At 33.8% G+C, this 17,255-nt stretch overlaps 2 protein-coding genes across 4 annotated transcripts; one reads left to right on the top strand and one right to left on the bottom strand.

Moving 5' to 3' along the window:
* Nucleotides 1-259: 259 nt before the first annotated feature.
* On the top strand, nucleotides 260-1,862 carry LOC113776069 (zeatin O-glucosyltransferase-like). The gene has a single exon (XM_027321139.1). It carries the CDS (start codon nucleotides 260-262, stop codon nucleotides 1,694-1,696), a length of 1,437 nt encoding a protein of 478 aa, XP_027176940.1. The 3' UTR covers nucleotides 1,697-1,862.
* An 11,159-nt stretch (nucleotides 1,863-13,021) lies between these two features.
* On the bottom strand, nucleotides 13,022-16,385 carry LOC113775668. Of its 3 annotated transcripts, XM_027320644.1 has the most exons (6): nucleotides 16,277-16,385; nucleotides 15,692-15,822; nucleotides 15,447-15,578; nucleotides 13,882-14,265; nucleotides 13,602-13,659; nucleotides 13,446-13,536 (listed from the first exon to the last, which is right to left on the bottom strand). In XM_027320644.1, the coding sequence occupies exons 2-5, from the start codon at nucleotides 15,808-15,810 to the stop codon at nucleotides 13,617-13,619; spliced, it is 678 nt and encodes a 225-aa protein (XP_027176445.1). In that variant the 5' UTR covers nucleotides 15,811-15,822; nucleotides 16,277-16,385; the 3' UTR covers nucleotides 13,446-13,536; nucleotides 13,602-13,616. The 3 variants fall into 3 exon arrangements, with proteins under 3 accessions (XP_027176443.1, XP_027176444.1, XP_027176445.1); XM_027320642.1 differs by lacking the exon at nucleotides 13,602-13,659 and having other exon boundaries at nucleotides 13,022-13,536; XM_027320643.1 differs by lacking the exons at nucleotides 13,602-13,659; nucleotides 16,277-16,385 and having other exon boundaries at nucleotides 13,022-13,536; nucleotides 15,447-15,573; nucleotides 15,692-15,817.
* Nucleotides 16,386-17,255: the final 870 nt, after the last annotated feature.

Here is a 17,255-nt window from a genome sequence, read left to right as displayed (position 1 = left end):
AGGTCAATAACCAGATGGCAAGTACAGTTGCCGATAAAATAAAGTTGACACGAATCACTTGATCACATTGAGTCATGCTTAAGATATATATATATATATATATATATGTATATCAGATCTCCAGCTTGATCAATATTCTTCAAAATTAATCACTTAAATGCGTATCATAACTAAAGAAATTTCGAATCGTCCAAAAATGTGTGATCCATACCTCGCTTTTTGTTCTATAAAATCCCAACAGAAATGTCTTAGTACTGAAATGGCTGGTAGTAACAACACCCAAAACCATGGTTTAAATGGCCTAAAACAACCACAAGTGGTGGTTGTTATGGTGCCTTTTCCATTGCAAGGCCATCTCAACCAGCTTTTACACCTCTCCCGCCTCATCTCCTCCTACAACATCCCCGTCCACTACGTCAGCACCGCCACCCATAACCGCCAAGCCAAGCTTCGTGTCCATGGCTGGAATCCTCTTTCCAAAGCCAATATTCATTTCCATGAATTCCCAACAGCAAATTTTCCCAACCCCGCTCCTAATCCTAATACCTCCCTTAAATTCCCCGCTCATCTTCAACCCTCTTTCGATGCCTCGGCTGACCTTCGAGGGCCTATTTCCGCTCTATTCCGTGCACTTTCGGCCAGAGCTAAAAGGGTCGTCATTATCAATGATTCTCTCATGGGATCAGTGGTTCAAGATTTTGTTACTTTATCAAATGCTGAGTCCTACACCTTCCACAGCGTTTCTGCTTTTTCTATATTCTTTTTCATGTGGGAAAGGATGGAAAACCCTTTTCCTGTTGATAAAGAAATCTTAAAAATCCTTCCTCCCATGGATGGCTGTTTTACTCCTGAATTCAGTAATTTTGTGAAAGCACAGCACAACTTTGTGCAACTCAATTCTGGCCGCATTTACAACTCATGCAAAGTCATAGAAGGTACATATCTTGACTTACTTTCAAAGGAAGAGATAAGCCAAAATAAGAAGCAGTGGGCTCTTGGACCATTCAATCCAGTGAATATTATGCCCCAAAAAAGTGGGCCAAAGGAAGAAAATAATGAACGTCATAAATGTCTCCAGTGGCTTGACAGGCAAAGTAATAACTCGGTAATATTTGTGTCCTTTGGTACCACAACTTCGATTTCTGACGAACAAATCAGAGAACTTGCCTTTGGCTTGGAAAGAAGTGCCCAAAAGTTCTTGTGGGTGCTGAGGGATGCTGACTCAGGAGATGTATTTGTTCAAGAAACTAGAAAACTGGAGCTGCCAAAAGGGTTCGAACGAAGGGTTGAAGGCAGGGGCTTGGTGGTGAGAAACTGGGCACCCCAGTTGGAGATTTTGGGGCATTCAGCAACTGGGGGTTTTATGAGCCATTGTGGATGGAATTCTTGCATGGAAAGCATAACCATGGGAGTGCCCATGGCAACATGGCCTATGCATTCGGACCAACCAAGAAATGCGGTGCTGATAACTAGGATACTGAAAGTTGGTCTGGAGGTGAAAGACTGGGCTCACAAAGATGAGCTTGTGACATCCTCAAAAGTCGAGAAAGCCGTTAGAATGTTGATGGCGGAGGAGGAAGGACAACAGATGAGGAAGAGGTCAGCGGAGATGGGGGCAGCTGTCCGGACATCTTTGGCTGAAGGTGGCGTAACTCGGATGGAGTTGGATTCTTTCATTGCTCATATTACAAGATAGACTTGAAAATTTAAGGCATTGTATACTGCTAGATTAGTGCTTGTTTTATTGGTTTGTAATTGTAATTTGAATTCATCAATTTAGAAGCCAAATTTAGTGTACAGTTGAAGGTATTTGTCATAGTTAATGTGTAATTGAAAGTGGAAACACTTCCTTTTAGGCATCCTTCAGAATGTCACATTTCTTTATAACCCTACTCATTAATGTGCATGCAAATCTGAAGTTTGGGTGCTATAGAAAAGAAAGGGAAAATTGTTCAAAACGTCCTCACATTTTGTAAAATAACTTATTTCATCCTTCACGTTTAAAAATATAATTTTACGTCCCCTACAAATTTATCTTGATCAAATTTGGTCCCTACCTAAGTTTCCGACTAGTTTTTGGTCGGAATCCACCAGATGCCTTGCACGTGATCATTTTTTAAAGACAATTTTGTTAAATCAAATTTTACATAATTAGATTCACAGTCCCTCACATTTTATAAAATAAATTTTTTCGTTCCTCATATTTCACACAATAAATTTTTTTATTCTTCACATTTTTCAAATTAGTTTTTTTCATCCCTCATTGATCATGTGTGTGAATAATTCTTTCTAAACCCATATATATATATCTATTTGATTTCACCTGAGCAGTACGAATAGCATGTAATATAATCAAATAGAGATATATTACATGCTATTCGTACTGTTCAAGTGAAATCAAATAAATATCTACATGGGTTTAAAAAAATTATTAGTTTTTCACTCATATTCATTTCGTTTTATTCGAAAATTGAAAACAAAGAAAACATTTAATCTTAAGTATTATCGAGTATTTATATCGAACTAAATTTGGACAAAAAAAAAAACAAAGGAAAAGTATGACAAAAAGAAGTAATTAATTGGCACTTTCAAATTTTAAAACAATCACAAGACAAGTAATCCAACTGTTGGTCTTAAAAGTGGCGAGTAGAAATTTCATATTTAAATTACAATTTGTTAGCACGACTATAGAATTCAAGTTAGTACCCATTAATTGGATGGTCTTATTATACATCTCAATAAATAAATTATTATCAAAAAAGAAAGGTCACAAATATTGAATAGGTTTACATAATGAAATCATCTAGATATATACATGGATTTAAAACAAAATTGTTAATTTTAACCCCCTGTATATATCTGTTGAATAGTATATATACAACTACAATTAGTCTGTTTAACTAAAATCAAATAGAAATATATTACATGTTATTCGTACTGTTCAAGTGAAATCAAATAAATATATACATAGATTTAAAGAAAAAAAGCTATTTGTACACATAATCAACTATGGATGAAAAAATCTATTTAAAAAATGTGAGAATGAAAAAATTCATTTTGTGAAATTTGAGGAACGAAACAATTCATTTTGTAAAATGTTAGGGACGAAAAAATTTATTTTGTGAAATGTAAGGGACTATGAATTGGATTATATAAAATTTGATTTGACAATTTTACCCTTAAAAATGATCATGTGCAAAGCACGTGATAGATTCCGACAAAAAACTAGTCGAAAATCTAGGTAGAAACGAAATTTAATCAATGTGAATTTGTAAAAGACATAAAATTACACTTTTAAAAATGAAGAACGAAAAAAATCATCTTGCAAAATGTGAGGGATGTTTTGAACGATTTCTCCAAAAGAAAATGTCTTGTATCAAAAGTCCATCCGTCTATCCCCTTGCATTAATGTGGATCTTGCAAACGTGGAACTCTTTAATTGAACGTTGAAATGTCAGTATCTTTGTACATTTTTCTTTTGTAATTTTAAGGGCAATAGTTTGACAAATTCGAAAATTCTCCTATTTTGAATGGATCCTCAACCTAGTTACTGAAACAACCAAGTCCAAGTATCGAAAATTAGAGTTCCTCACTTTAAAAGTCTCACCATTGTTTGTTAATGTGGTTATACTCTTACTAATCACGGTGTAAAAAAATTGACTTAACCATTTGTCTACAAATATAATAAAAATTACTAATTATTTTGGCACAATTACAAATTAAAATAAATTCTCAGATTAAGATAGAAAATGAAGTCTTTCCGGGAGAGAGGAGCAATATGAATGTCCAAAGGTGAAAGTCAAGGTATACTAATTAACTAAGGCTCTAAAGGAATGTAATATCAACAAATTATCGATTGGTTTGATTTCTTTTACATTTTCTTTGGTAATAGCTTTTTATTTTATAGAAAGATACAGTGACAGCATTTCAGTTCCAAAGTTTAGATACTAATTGGATTGCATATTTTAAGAGTGTTTTTTAGCAAAATATATCATAAAAGTTTTTGAAACATAATGTATGTAATGTAAAAAGAAAATTAGAAAAAAATAAAAAAAAAGTACTGAGATTGCTTGCGAAGGGAATATCTCCAAAAAAAAAATTCACAAAGACTAACAATTCAAACAACAATAGCATGACATAAGCTTTGCATAATTGCATGTTGCCGGCGGGTTTGTTTGGATTGCTTCATATTTCCCCAATTTTATTTGCTTACATCATCTTTACAATTTCCAATACACCTTTTTATCTTCCCGATATCTTTTTATCTCACATACATCACATCACAAAAAGTGCTACAGTAAAAATATCTCAAATAATCCCAAATAACTTACAATCCAAACAGAATTCTCCATCCAATAATTTAAGTCGATTTTTAGAAAATTAAGGGCTTGTTTGGTACCTGAGTTTTTTACGTGTTTATTTTAGACAAAGTTTTTTTCCTATTTGAGCTAAGGGCACCCTAAAAAAAATCCCAAAATTTTTAACATACACAATTCAAAATACTAAAAAATACTCAAGTTTTATTTTTTTTTCTTTCCTTTCTTCTTCCTGTCCCACCTCAGTCCACCATCGCTGGCCAATACCTCCATCACTGACCAGCAACTTCGGCGTTGATGCCGGCAGCTCTCTCTCTCTCTCTCTCTCTCTCTCTCTCTCTCAGAGGACTACTAGTGCCATTGCCAGTCATCAGCGAAGGTGCTGGTGACGACGGCAGATAGTAAGGAGGGAAGGAGGAGGAAAAGTAGCGGCAAGGTAGGGGAAAAAGAAGTGAAGAGGAAAGAAAAGAAAACGAAAGCAAAAAAAAAAAAAAAAAAGTTTTACACATCTCAAAAAAAATTTCTACAAATTTTATAATAAGTTATAGCAAAACTTTATACAAACATCTAAAACACTCATCATTCAAATAGGCTCCAACTTTTTAAGGGAACCTATAATCATTTTATTTGGATGAAGTGGATTTGGGTGATTTTACAATACGATCCTCAAATTCGAACTTTAGAAGTATAAGGAATGCATTGATAGGTGGAAAAAGCTATTTTTTTTTTTCAAATAGCAAAGTGGAAAAACTAATAAAATGTTATATTGACTTTTAGAGAATGACCCTTATTATGAAACATCCAAAAAGTGAACATATATAACATTAATAATGAAAGAGAGGGAGTACATGGTATACCTAATTTTCTAGTGTGGGAGAAACTAAACTTCCGTCTTGTTCGGTCATGTAAATTGATGAAAGTTTGGCACAAACCAATATATTTTTAGTATAATCATGAGTTTTATACTAACTTAGTCGTAAGTTTACGCTTCATCAAAATTGTATCCGTTTACAGTGAATGTTATATGAATTACACAACTGGATAAAATTCAAACCGGAGAAGCTCCAAATCCAGGAGATGCGGGGGAGCCACAGGCTAGGCTAGAGATACCAGCACGGGGAAGCCGAGGTGCTGCCTCTAAATGTAGCAAAAACCCACCATTTTTATGCACAAGTATGGGCAGCATGCAGGTGCATTTATTTAACCAGTGCGGCGGCACATTTGGCGACTTTACGGCCAGCACAAAGCTCTGCTAGACAGTGAGAGTGCCTTTTCGGCATGCAAACCTTTTAGACTTTTTGGTTTTATGGAACATCTCAAGAGTTAAAAGACTTGTAAAGACACGGACAAAGGGATTAAGGAGAGGATTTGAGAGTTCGAGTTAGATAGTCGAAATTTGCTGAGCTACACTTGTGTCCAGTGTCTTGCAAGCCATGGTTCGCTTTCTTAATGATATATAACTTTTCAAATCAATCTAAAACACACAACTTAGTCTTGTCTGGTTCATATAAATGTATCTTGATTCCCCAATAATGTTGTATGTATATACTTTCAGATACGAAAGAACAAGAGAAATCACGGAGTTAATTGATCGATTTAAAGCTCTTGGTGTCAATCAAGAAACTTCAGTTACTTGGGTACAACATCTCAATCATTAGTCAGACAATACAAGCCTGATGAATCTAATAATCTAAAGCTTGTTACTTCATTTAGAAGCTTAATTATTGTTGAATTATTTCCAACAACGCCCCAAAATTAGTGCTTACATCTGTCTAGTTTGGCCTTTTCTTAGGCACGTCTATTCATATTTGTGGGATCATCATTTTGTGTCTCAAGTTACTATATATATATTGAATTTAGACACCATATCACACTTTTTTTGAGAAAAAAGGAAATATTTTCTGACAGTTTAAGTGGTCGACAATAATTTTAAGGTTTTCATATTGTCCTTTTTTTTCTCCATTTTTAGGTTTTCCAATCTTGTATCTCATGGACGGAGAATAGAAAAATCCATGTTAGTATAAAAGTGTTCGACTAATTAAATTTGTATAAATTATTTAGGATTTTTCTAATGATTGATCAGTTGTTAACACATATAAAATTCACCTAATCTATCATGTATATATGCATACTAACAATTATCGACTTTTCTTGCAGTTATATACTTTCTCTATTTAATTTTACCTACTCTCTCTTGTATATTTATTTACTTTCTCTAATTAATTTTATATTTTCAAAAATATAACACCTGAAATATATCTTAATGAGTGTCCAATTAGCAGCTATTAGATAAATCCAAATATTTAATGGGTTTTTCTAACGGGTGCTGCCCATAGAGCACCCATATAATATTCAATTAACCTATCATATATATACACGCATATTAATAATTATTACTCATTCTTGCATTTATGTACTTTCCCTACTTAATCTTACCTGCCCTCTCTTATATTTATTTACTTTTTCTAATTAATTTTATATCTCAAAAAATATGACACCTGAAATATATATTAACGTGTGCTCTGTGAGAGCCATTAGATAGATAGGTACTTAATATTACAATGCTACAGCTTAAGGTTAAATGCAGATGCATGTACATTTAATTGGAGCAATACTGACATCGATAGGCAATAGCAAAGTCACCAAATTGGTCAATTCGAACAGAATAAGATAGGCACAATCCAACTACTAAGAGAGGTACGCACACCGCAATTCCACACTTCCGTGAACCATTTTATTTGGATTTCTTAATTGGGAAACTCTTTTGGCTTATTGCATACTTTTCGGCTTATATAATTTTATTCTGACGATGACCATGGACAACAGGATAAGGTCTGTCAGCATAGATTTCTGATTAGAGCGAGAGCCAGAAAACCAATAAGATCGAATTCTCATGCCCTCTTGTATGAAGAGATAATTCTAGTAGTATCAAGCCTGGGATGGCTTGATGCCCTTATCCACAAAACACTAAAGAGCCAACAAACTAGTATAGATTTTTTTTCCCCTCTGCCCAGATTTCTGAAGTCGAAATTTTATAATTCTTGAGAATTGTATATCGCTACTTTTCTCTTTGACAAACGAATGGTACGTAATTGTCCCTTAGTGAAGCTTAAGGATAGCTAAATTGACAAGATATGGTAAAACCTTTGATACATGATATTTGATTTGTAGAATACTTGAAGTGAACAGTGACAGAACCAAGATTTCTTTATTAGGGGATGCACTGATATGCATAGAAAATTGTCAATTTAAGCGTGTAATTTCATAATTATGGTTTGATTTTGCTTTTTCTTCATGCCATGTGTCTAATTGCATCTCAAAGTAAAAAATTTTTGCTCAAATTTTTATTCTTTGTTAATAGATTATTTTAACAAAACAATAGTAAACTTAAGTGTATGAAATATGATAAGTAAGTTATATATTCATTATGACATCAAAATATGCAATGAAGTACTTATTAAGATAAGTAATTATTTCTCTACTTTCTCGTTCTTAAAATCCTGAGGGAAAATTTTATAACTTGATTATTCCATGGCATCAAATTTTGAAAAGCAATCACATTCTCAGTGCAAATTGGAAGTACACAATTAACATTGCTAATTAGGTGTAAATCTTAGTTTTATATGTTTATGGAAGGAATTTTTATAAATATACACTTTTATTAGTTTAGATTTTACATATAAAAAAAAATCATATGTATGTAGAACAAAGTACTTAAATATTAAATTTGAAAAATAAAAAATGCATTACAATGCAATAATTAATTGTATGCTATGTGCAGTTTGGATTTAATGAAAATTTTCTTGACTTAATAAATTATTTTTGCCAATTCAATATGTAAAACTAAAGCAGTTAATAGCTAGTTGAATTTTATAAATCAATTTACCATATCGCAAGGTCAAAAATATTGCAAGATGAGTAACTGTTAAGATTTTATGTAAATCAATGACAGGGTGTCAGCCTGTGCAATAATAAAAACCTACTCAACTAAAGTTAATTTTTGTAAATAGTGGTAAGTAGGGTCGAATCCACAGGGACTGGGAGTAACTGTTTCTTTTCAAATCCACAGTAACAAAGGGGGTGTTTTTGTGCAGAAGATGACAATCAAAGAAATTCAAATAAAATCTAAGAAACTATTAAAAATTAAATAACAAGTTACTAAAATCAAATGAATGATAACTAAGGCTCTAGCCAAGAAATAACTTCAGCAATAGTGCACCTAATTGATCATCGAAACAAAGGCAATTCCAATTATTTATCAATAAATAGGTTATAACTACCAAACAAGAGATGGCAGTCAACCCCTCCTTATTGTGTCGGTGATTAAGATACGTCCGTTAATCACTGCTCTAATTAGGAAATAATCCTAGTTACGCCCGTAAGATTTAATTTTCCAATTGCCTTACGTATTAGGGGAGCCATATTCTAATCAAATAACACACTACCAGGTTATTTATGTTAGCCCGCATATTTTCTTGACACAAATCCAAATCATGCCAATTATCACTATTTCAGGCAATTAAACAATTACGGATTTAAATGCCAAGACAATATCAATTAATTGAACAATCGTAAGCACTGTAATCAAAGAATATGCAGATACCAATAAATAAGAGAAAAAAATAAAATTAAATCAATCTCATAATTTTTAGACGAACCAAAACATCCGTTGTTTCTCGACTAGAAAAGGGGATTTAGCTCGTCCCGGATGCGAAAGACCCACACAAAGCTGAAGGGACAGTAGCAGACATTGTCTCCAGTTTCGATGATTCAATTCGTCCGAATTGGGAAAGAAAAGCCAAGACTACAAAGTATGACCCATTTTTTTCTTTGGTCTAGACATTCGCAGGAAGAAAATCACAAGAAGACAAAAAAGGAAAAATCCAAAAGCTAAAACTAAAAGTAGTGCTTATCCTCTGTTCCTAATTCTAATTGCTACTCTAATGCCCTACGGCTGCTGTGCGGCGCCCCCCATCAAGAGACTGGAGACTCCAGTCCTTCGTTCCTTTTTTTCTTTTCCAATGCTGTCTTCCGCAACTTACCAAAAAGGGTCGCACCTTCTTGTTCCAAAAAATGCTCCTGGATGCCTGCTACTCCAGCTCTTTCCTAATGATTGCTAAATTGACACTTGTTATGATGTTTTCGATCAACTCCCTCAAATAAATGTGAATTGTCAAGATGAGTAGAATCTAATAATTAATTCACGTTAGGTCAGGTAATAGGAAAAATTAATAATAAAATAAATGATAAAATTGCAACCTATCAATCAAAAGCTAAGTAGAGGGGGACAATAGCCATTCAACAAAATTTTGGAAGTGAAAGAATGACTTTCAATGAAAATCTTCAAAATTTCCCAAGGACTAAAAGGAATATATTGAAAATTTTAATTTCAATCAAATGCTACATTAAGACCATGCAATTCTTTTAATTATCATGAAGCCCATAACTAGTTTTACTTACCAAAACTATATATATATATATATATATATATATTTGTTTAATGCCCTTAAATTTCTTCATTTCTTTATCTCCAAAACACACCTTGCCGGTTGATTGGTCTTTGATTAACTTGAATGTAGTCGAAAAACGTAATTATGCAATGAGTAATATGTTTTGACAACGAGAATATAGGCAGTTGGCATTCCTTAATTACTTGACATGTTGTTTTCCAACTCTTGCCTTTTGAGATTATGGTTTATAACGTCATTTGCTATGCCAGCACCATGTTCATAAATTGTTTATTTACAAAGCCATACAAATTAGGTTCTTGTCAGCTGTGGTTCTTGTTATTGTGTTTTTAGGATCGCCCTTCTTGCTTGCATGTCATCAAACTCGTTTTGGATGAACTTGTCCTTTTTATCTGGTAGAAGGAAGAACTAGAGGGTTAACAAAAATCAAAAGAAAATGGTTTCTTTTGCCCACCAAGCTCCTATGCTTCTCTTTCTTGTTCTTATTTTTTCTTCGCTTTTACTTCTTCTTCTTTCAGGTTCAAGTGAAACTGTAAAGGTGCATTTGATAAAACTAAAGTGTGGAATCTAAAATCTAAATCCATTAAATTTTTGAATTGTTAAATACTAAATCTAATACATTTGAGTGCATATTACATTTAATAATAAATGAATAACTTATCACTTAATTTTGGAAGCAAGTTTTGTCTAGAAAATTCAGTGCTACTTAATTAATTCAAATGTTCAATTATTATCAAACGGTCTAAATATGTTAAGATCTGAATCTATTAAAATTAAGTATTAAATTAGATTATCAAAACAAGACCTAAGAGTTGTATCCAATATGGGTCTCTATAGTCTGCAAATGAAAAGTGAGGCAGAGAAAGTTTGATAATTGAATCAGAGACTTTATGATCACCTTATAATAATCCTTTCTTACCAATTAAGGTGAGAATTGCACAAGAGTAAAACGATTAATATGCCAAACGGGCAAATCAAACCGATTATAGGGTCTGAACTCATCAAAATGGGCTTCACTTTTTGTTTGTTCCCAACAACTTAGGGTCACTTATCATAAAAAGTTTCTATTATTATTACAAAAGGCTCCTTTAACTTTGCTAATTTATATATAGCCCGAATTTTTAATCTTTTCCCCTTCTTTGCAGTATTTTTGTTCTCCTCGTATCCCCTCCTTCTTTCCTTAGTTTCAATTGTCTTCACCTTGTTCTTTTTCCTCTGCCCCTCCTTTTTCACTGTGTTTAAGTCTTCTATTACCATGGATTCCCAACTAGTTCTAGATAACTTCATAACTTGAACATAAAAATAAATTTCTTGAATTTTGGCAACAGATAAGGAGATATAACAAGACATTTTTTTCTAAGTTTCAAATCAAATTTTGCAATCACATCTCCCTGCCATGAAACCCACGGAAAATTTGGAAGACAAACAGGTAGCACACAGATTGGAAAAGAAGGACAATCAAAGTTGAGAGATAGTATGGGAAGATAGAATGGTTCTGCCTCTCTCATTCCTTCCGCTCATCCCACCCCTCTCCTTCGAGGCTTGATTGTTGATTGGGTTGGAATTTGGATAACAAATTCAAGTGGATCTTAGTTTGTAAGATTTTGAATTTTTCTTTTACAAACTGTGACTTCATGAAAGCCAAAGTTTGGGAGGAAGAATGGATCAGATGGTTCGAGGGAGGGAATGAAAGTGAAAATTTTCAAGTTTGAATTCTCGCACTTACACTTAAAAAAAAAAAAAAAGATGAAGGATATGGGTATGGTTGCCTGTGGACATCAGAGTTTGATGATGCTGATGAGGTCCGAGGGGGTTGCTTGCAAATTTGGGACGAGGAGTACTGAAATTGCTCTCTATTTTACTGATTGCTCTCTATTTTGGTTGTCCGCCCAGGTATCCGAAACTTTGCCCAGACTAATCCGGAATCAACCCACGTCGCGCACCTGGCTATGCTGAAATTGCTCTCTATCATATGGCCATCAAACGTCCATAACTTGAGATGGTGTCATTTCCCTATTCGGCCATTCATAGTTCTTTTCTGGATCGAACGGCTATCGGGTAAGAAACTTTTATTGCAACTCCCATGAAGTCCAGTTCAGGCCCAAGTTGCTCAATTTGAAGTAACAAAGCAAGCCTTGTTGGATACTAAGCTCATAAACAACTTTTCGGTTTAGTTTCCTAATCCAACAGTAAAACAACTCTCTTTTTTTTTTTTTTTTTTTTTTTTTTTTAATGTTACCAATCCAAAAAAAGGTTGTAAATTTAAAGGGATTTTTTTTTCTCCAAAATCCTCACGAGTTAGGAATGTAAACAAGTCTAAAGTATCCATGCATTATTCCAACTAGAAACAGATATTGTTGAAAAATCCTTTGCTCCTTCAAGGGATAATTTCCTTTCTTCTTTTCTAATTCAGGGCCAAACATCCCAAATGAAATGCATGAAAAAGGGGTTTACTCATTTGGTAATTTTTTAAAACATATATAGTGAGCATACCATTTAATGGCATTTTGGGGCAACAAATGTACGTTGGCTGTTAACACGGTGAACGGAAAATAAAGTATCCATGTTTTTACAAGAAAGTTGAATGCCAGATATGATGCAGCCTTACTCAAGATTGGAAACAAAACAATCAGCAACAATTTCTATTAGATGCTATTCCTTAGACCTAGCTTAAGAATTAAAGTTGGGTCTACCTTCAACCCATAAGACAGAAACCAAAACTATTTAAGTATCAATTTGCTGCCTATTAAGATGCACATAACAGAAAATGAAGCAATGTTATTGCCATTGAAAGCTGTGTCCTAAGACGGCAAACAATGGTTTGTGACTGGAAAGGGGGGAAAAAAAGTGAGTACAGTCTCCTCAGCCAGGAAAATAGTGTGAAGTTATTTTTGGGCAGGAATCAGAAACAGCTATTTTAACTCCCCAAAAAGAGGTGGTACAAGAATATCAACAACCAAAGAAGGGAAGAAATCAAAAAAGCGAAAAAAAAGGAAGCTGCAAAATACTACTGTTAAGTACAACATATTCCTTATAAAAGGCCCAATCACAACCAGCATGGCAGACACAGATCAAGTTTTAGACAAATCACCAGAAGTGTCTGCCTACATGGCTAATGACATGCTTGGATGAAATAATGAAAACAAAGCCCTGTATCTGCTGCATAAACATTGCGAATATGCAAATCATGTTTTGGAGAGTCTGAAGGCTTGCAACTGCATTTAGAACACTTTCAGAGAGAACTTAAAGGTTACTCGCACCAAATTAGGATAGATTGGGAGGGAAACATCAGATTAGTAGGAAGACATCCTAGACAAAGTTATAAGCACAAAATCCATAACTAACAGTACAAAGCTTCCATCAGATTATTGATCCTAATCTACATGACTCACTACATGGTGCAACTTATAGCACAATAACAAAAGACTGCTGCCATGTGCTCGATTCAAAGTGTACCATTACCAAGTTCTTAACTTCCAAATGATAAACTCAAAAACAATCCATAATGCATTTGTTCTTTGAAACTAAGCCAGAAGAACATACATTGTTCAGTTTTTGTCTAGAATAGCTCGTCTCATCCAAGGCCAAAATTTAGTGTATTTGTTGGAAAAGATCAAGGAAGTGTAGGAAGCTCCAATCTGTTGAATGAGAAGAAACTGACGCGTCCATGATCAACATTACAGAATTTTAGAGGGCAGCCATGACAACATCTCTCAAGTTCCTCAATCTCTTGTTTTGACGGAGGATGGACACTAGCACAAGAAAAAAAAAAAAAACACACACACACACACAAACCAGGACACAAAAAGCCCATCACCTTTTCAAGTTCACGTCATAAAAGGAGAGCTTGAGAAAAGGGGTTCATATTCTGCATACTAACAATGTTCAAGGGAATAAAGGTGAGGGGCTTAGTGTAATTTAGAATTAAATTAAAAAAAAAAAGGCAATCTTGTTTGAATCCCCTAAGAAACTTCTAGTTTCTGAGTCTATGCATTCAAGCATGTATCATCAGCCACTCAACACAGACACCATATGCACAACATAAGTTTTCTGCAGATTTAAACAGAATAAGTTATAAAGCTCCGAATTAGAATCACCTTGTAAGGCAAAGGATGAAACATGGGGTGCCAGGAGAAGACTTCTTAAACTTGCTATTAGGAGGGTAAACATCAAATAATGGTCTAACTTCATTAATGTCCATGCCGCGAAACATCTCAGTAATAATAAAACTCTCTCTTGACTCTCCATTCACTCTCTCATTTACATCTGTTGAATCTTGGGCACTAGAATCAGTCTTCATTGTCCAAGGTATACCATGCCGCCCAACAACATAACCAAGAGCTTTTAAGTGTTTATATGCCTCAAAAGACTCCCATGAGAATCTATTCTTCTTTTCTTGGACTTTATTATAAATATATTTCAGAGGAAAGGGTGTATTGTCCTCATCCAGAAGATGCAAAGCTCCAATTTCAGCCAAAAACCTACAAAAGAGAAACAACTGAGATTATCTTGAAATACCAAAAATGCAGCGATTAAGCAATGCTAATAATATCTTATGTGCCACTGCTGGTCCTTTTCTACTTCAGTAGATATGGCTCATAATAAAGAAATTAATGAAATCCTCAGGTTGAGCAAATTGGCGCTAAACAGTCGACAACGTAATTTGAAATCAAATATAAACCAATCTTTTATTTATCAAACACTGTGATGTGTAGCTTAATTCTTAGAGAATGTAAATATCAAGAATGCTCCATGATTGCAAAATACAGCTGTCTGCAAGAATTAAAACCCTCACTCTAGTGAAATATTCTGTGAAATTCAAGCTTTTGGAGGAATTAAATGGAAATATAAATGCTCGTTTTTTTTGATGTTATCTGAGGGATTAAGGATGGCATTCTTTCATCTTAATTAGCATATCACCATTTTGAACAAATTGAACACTGTCAGAATGCAGTGGAAGTGGTCTAAATGAGAGACTAACAGTAAAAGCAAAAAAGTACAGTCTTTCAGAATACCAAAGATTACTCAAAGATGTCACACTATGAAATCAATGCACCAAACTTCAGAGCTTCATTGAACCGAGATGGCTCAAGTTACGAATGTAGCAAGCATCTAAAGTCAAACAAGAGAAGTGAATTTCAAACTTAAATTATTAACCAAGCTTTTTTTTTTTTTTTTGGTAATGAACATGTCACGGGGTAACATACAATGACAGGTAACAGAAACTCATACCAACATCTCTCCTATAGTAAAGCCACCATAAGTTAACTAACTACATCTGCGGTCATGTTTATCAAACACTAAATTCATTGATCACTTTTCAACCTTGAAGGAACCTTACTTATAGAAAAGGATACAACTTCAATATTAGCCAGGCTATTCACAAGTTATGTTTTAAAAAAGTTCATAAATTTATTAAGACATGCAACAAACCAAGTGCTAATAAATTTATGTTTTAAAAAAGTCCATAAATTTATTGTGTCAAGCCAAGTGCTAATAAACGATATACTTAGCACCAACTCAGAGGCATCAAGACATGCAAAATATGATCATTTTCTGATTTCTTTGGTCTCCAGTACTGATTGAATAAGGATGAAACAATTTAAACAGAAAGGAACCCTGAATATGTCAGACATAAAGAAACAGAAATCACATCACCTACAAAGTTTCTTCAATAGAGCAGTAAATTTTGCCTCTACGAACTATTCCAGTACTTGTCCACATCCCTCCCTTCCTCTCCACCACCTCAGCCATTTCCATATCATCAATCCACCGTGCTTTTGACACATCTTTCCTTTAAGGGGCAACAAAAACAACCATTAATTGCACAAAGTCATCTGGAGGAACTTCATCCACAAAACCAACCCAAAAAGGAACAAAAAGAACTGATAAACAAATTATAGGCACCTAAATTGCAACTTGGGTATGTCACCAGATGCATAGAAATTCTCCTCATCATTTAAGTCATCCAAGCAACCCTCAGAATCACTTGTTTCCGAGAAATTGGCCCAGCTTTCAGCCTCCATTACTCAAACTGCCTAAAGGATTCCAAAATCAAAATTTCAAACAGAGAAAACAAAGGTAAAAAGGACAGATTTTGCTCCATCAAGAAAACAACGAAACGTGCTCAAAGCAATCAATAACAGTAATATCTTTAAGTTCCAAAAATCTTAACTCAAACAAAGCGATTGAAGGGCAGAAAGAACATATTTTTTCTTCATAAACAAAACCAAAAAAGCGCATTCGGAAACAACACCTCTTTTTCCATTTCTGCCACTGTATCTTTTTCTTGGTTTTTGACCCTTTCCCCCCCCCCCATCCAATATTGCAGCATTAAGTTTGTTCTCGTATGTACTAAAAATAAATAATCACAAGCCAACATGAAAATGTAACACATCAATGTAAGAAAATTACCAACTAATCAAAGAAGTATAGCATTACCAGAAAATTTATCCAAAGAAAGAAACAAAACTATAAGAAGGGGAAATTTACCAATGACCAGTAACTCAATAGATTACTGAAGGAGAGGGAAATGCAAGGAAGAAGAGGAAGAAAGGCAGCAAATCGGATCGGGGCTTCGGTAGCCACATTTGGTAGTGTTTTTTTTTCTTTTACTGGTGGGACAAGTAGAGGTCATAATCAGTAGATATGAAGGCGTATGCTACGGGCAGGTCCGGAACCTGATAATTTAGAAACATGTCCGGTTATTTTCAGTTTTTGCACTTCTATGATGAATTTTAAGGGCAATTTTCATAATTTGAGGATTTAGACCTAAAAGATCTTTTCTCGAGAAAAAGTATTGTACACGTAGAAAACCCTAATTTAGTCTTTAAATGTTTAAAACCTCACAAATTGAGCGTCACATTTCACAATATGATGATAATACATGAACCAAAAGATAAACTTTTGTCAAATAATAGCTAGACTTAAAAAAAAATTCAATCGAAGCGTGAATAATCATTTAATTTCTACCCTTGTGAAATAGTGAACTGAGAATCATATGTTTGGGGGGATTTAGGTTCGTTTGAGTTTGCGATAGTTTATTGAAAAATACTTTTTCAATAGAGTTTTTAATAGAAGTACTTATTAAGTGTTTAAATACCTTTAAGTATATTATTCGGAGATATAGTTCAATGAATACTTATTGTATTAGATAATGTGTGATTCGAAAAATTTTTAATGTATTTATCTCTTTATTCATTTTACTATATAGGATAAAATGATTGAATTTATTATTTTATTTTAAATCACAAAATCTACTCTGAAAACACTAAATTTGATCTTGTGCTAAAAGTACTTTTAACACCATAAGCTGTACTTCTAATTTTATGTGATGATATTTACCAAACACCTTAAAAATACTTTTAACAACTAAAAGTGTTTTTTTATCGAAAGTATCATAACCGCTAAAGATGGTTTAACCGCAAATGGGGCTTAAACCTTGAAAAAAAAATGCAGAAATTCTAATTTT

Source organism: Coffea eugenioides, chromosome 6 (assembly GCF_003713205.1).
Source record: "Coffea eugenioides isolate CCC68of chromosome 6, Ceug_1.0, whole genome shotgun sequence".
Taxonomy (NCBI): Eukaryota; Viridiplantae; Streptophyta; class Magnoliopsida; order Gentianales; family Rubiaceae; genus Coffea; species Coffea eugenioides.
The sequence above is the reverse complement of the archived record's forward strand: the minus strand, read 5'-3'. Positions and strand labels throughout refer to the sequence as shown.

Coding starts and splice junctions, on each gene's coding strand:
- LOC113775668 (XM_027320642.1), bottom strand. CDS start 15,810: ATGGAGGCTGAAAGCTGGGCCAATTTCTCGGAAACAAGTGATTCTGAG. Junction 15,579..15,691: donor ATACCCAAGTTGCAATTTAG/GTGCCTATAATT, acceptor TGCCCCTTAAAG/GAAAGATGTGTCAAAAGCAC. Junction 13,537..13,881: donor TTCATCCTTTGCCTTACAAG/GTGATTCTAATT, acceptor TTCTTGTGCTAG/TGTCCATCCTCCGTCAAAAC.
- LOC113776069 (XM_027321139.1), top strand. CDS start 260: ATGGCTGGTAGTAACAACACCCAAAACCATGGTTTAAATGGCCTAAAA.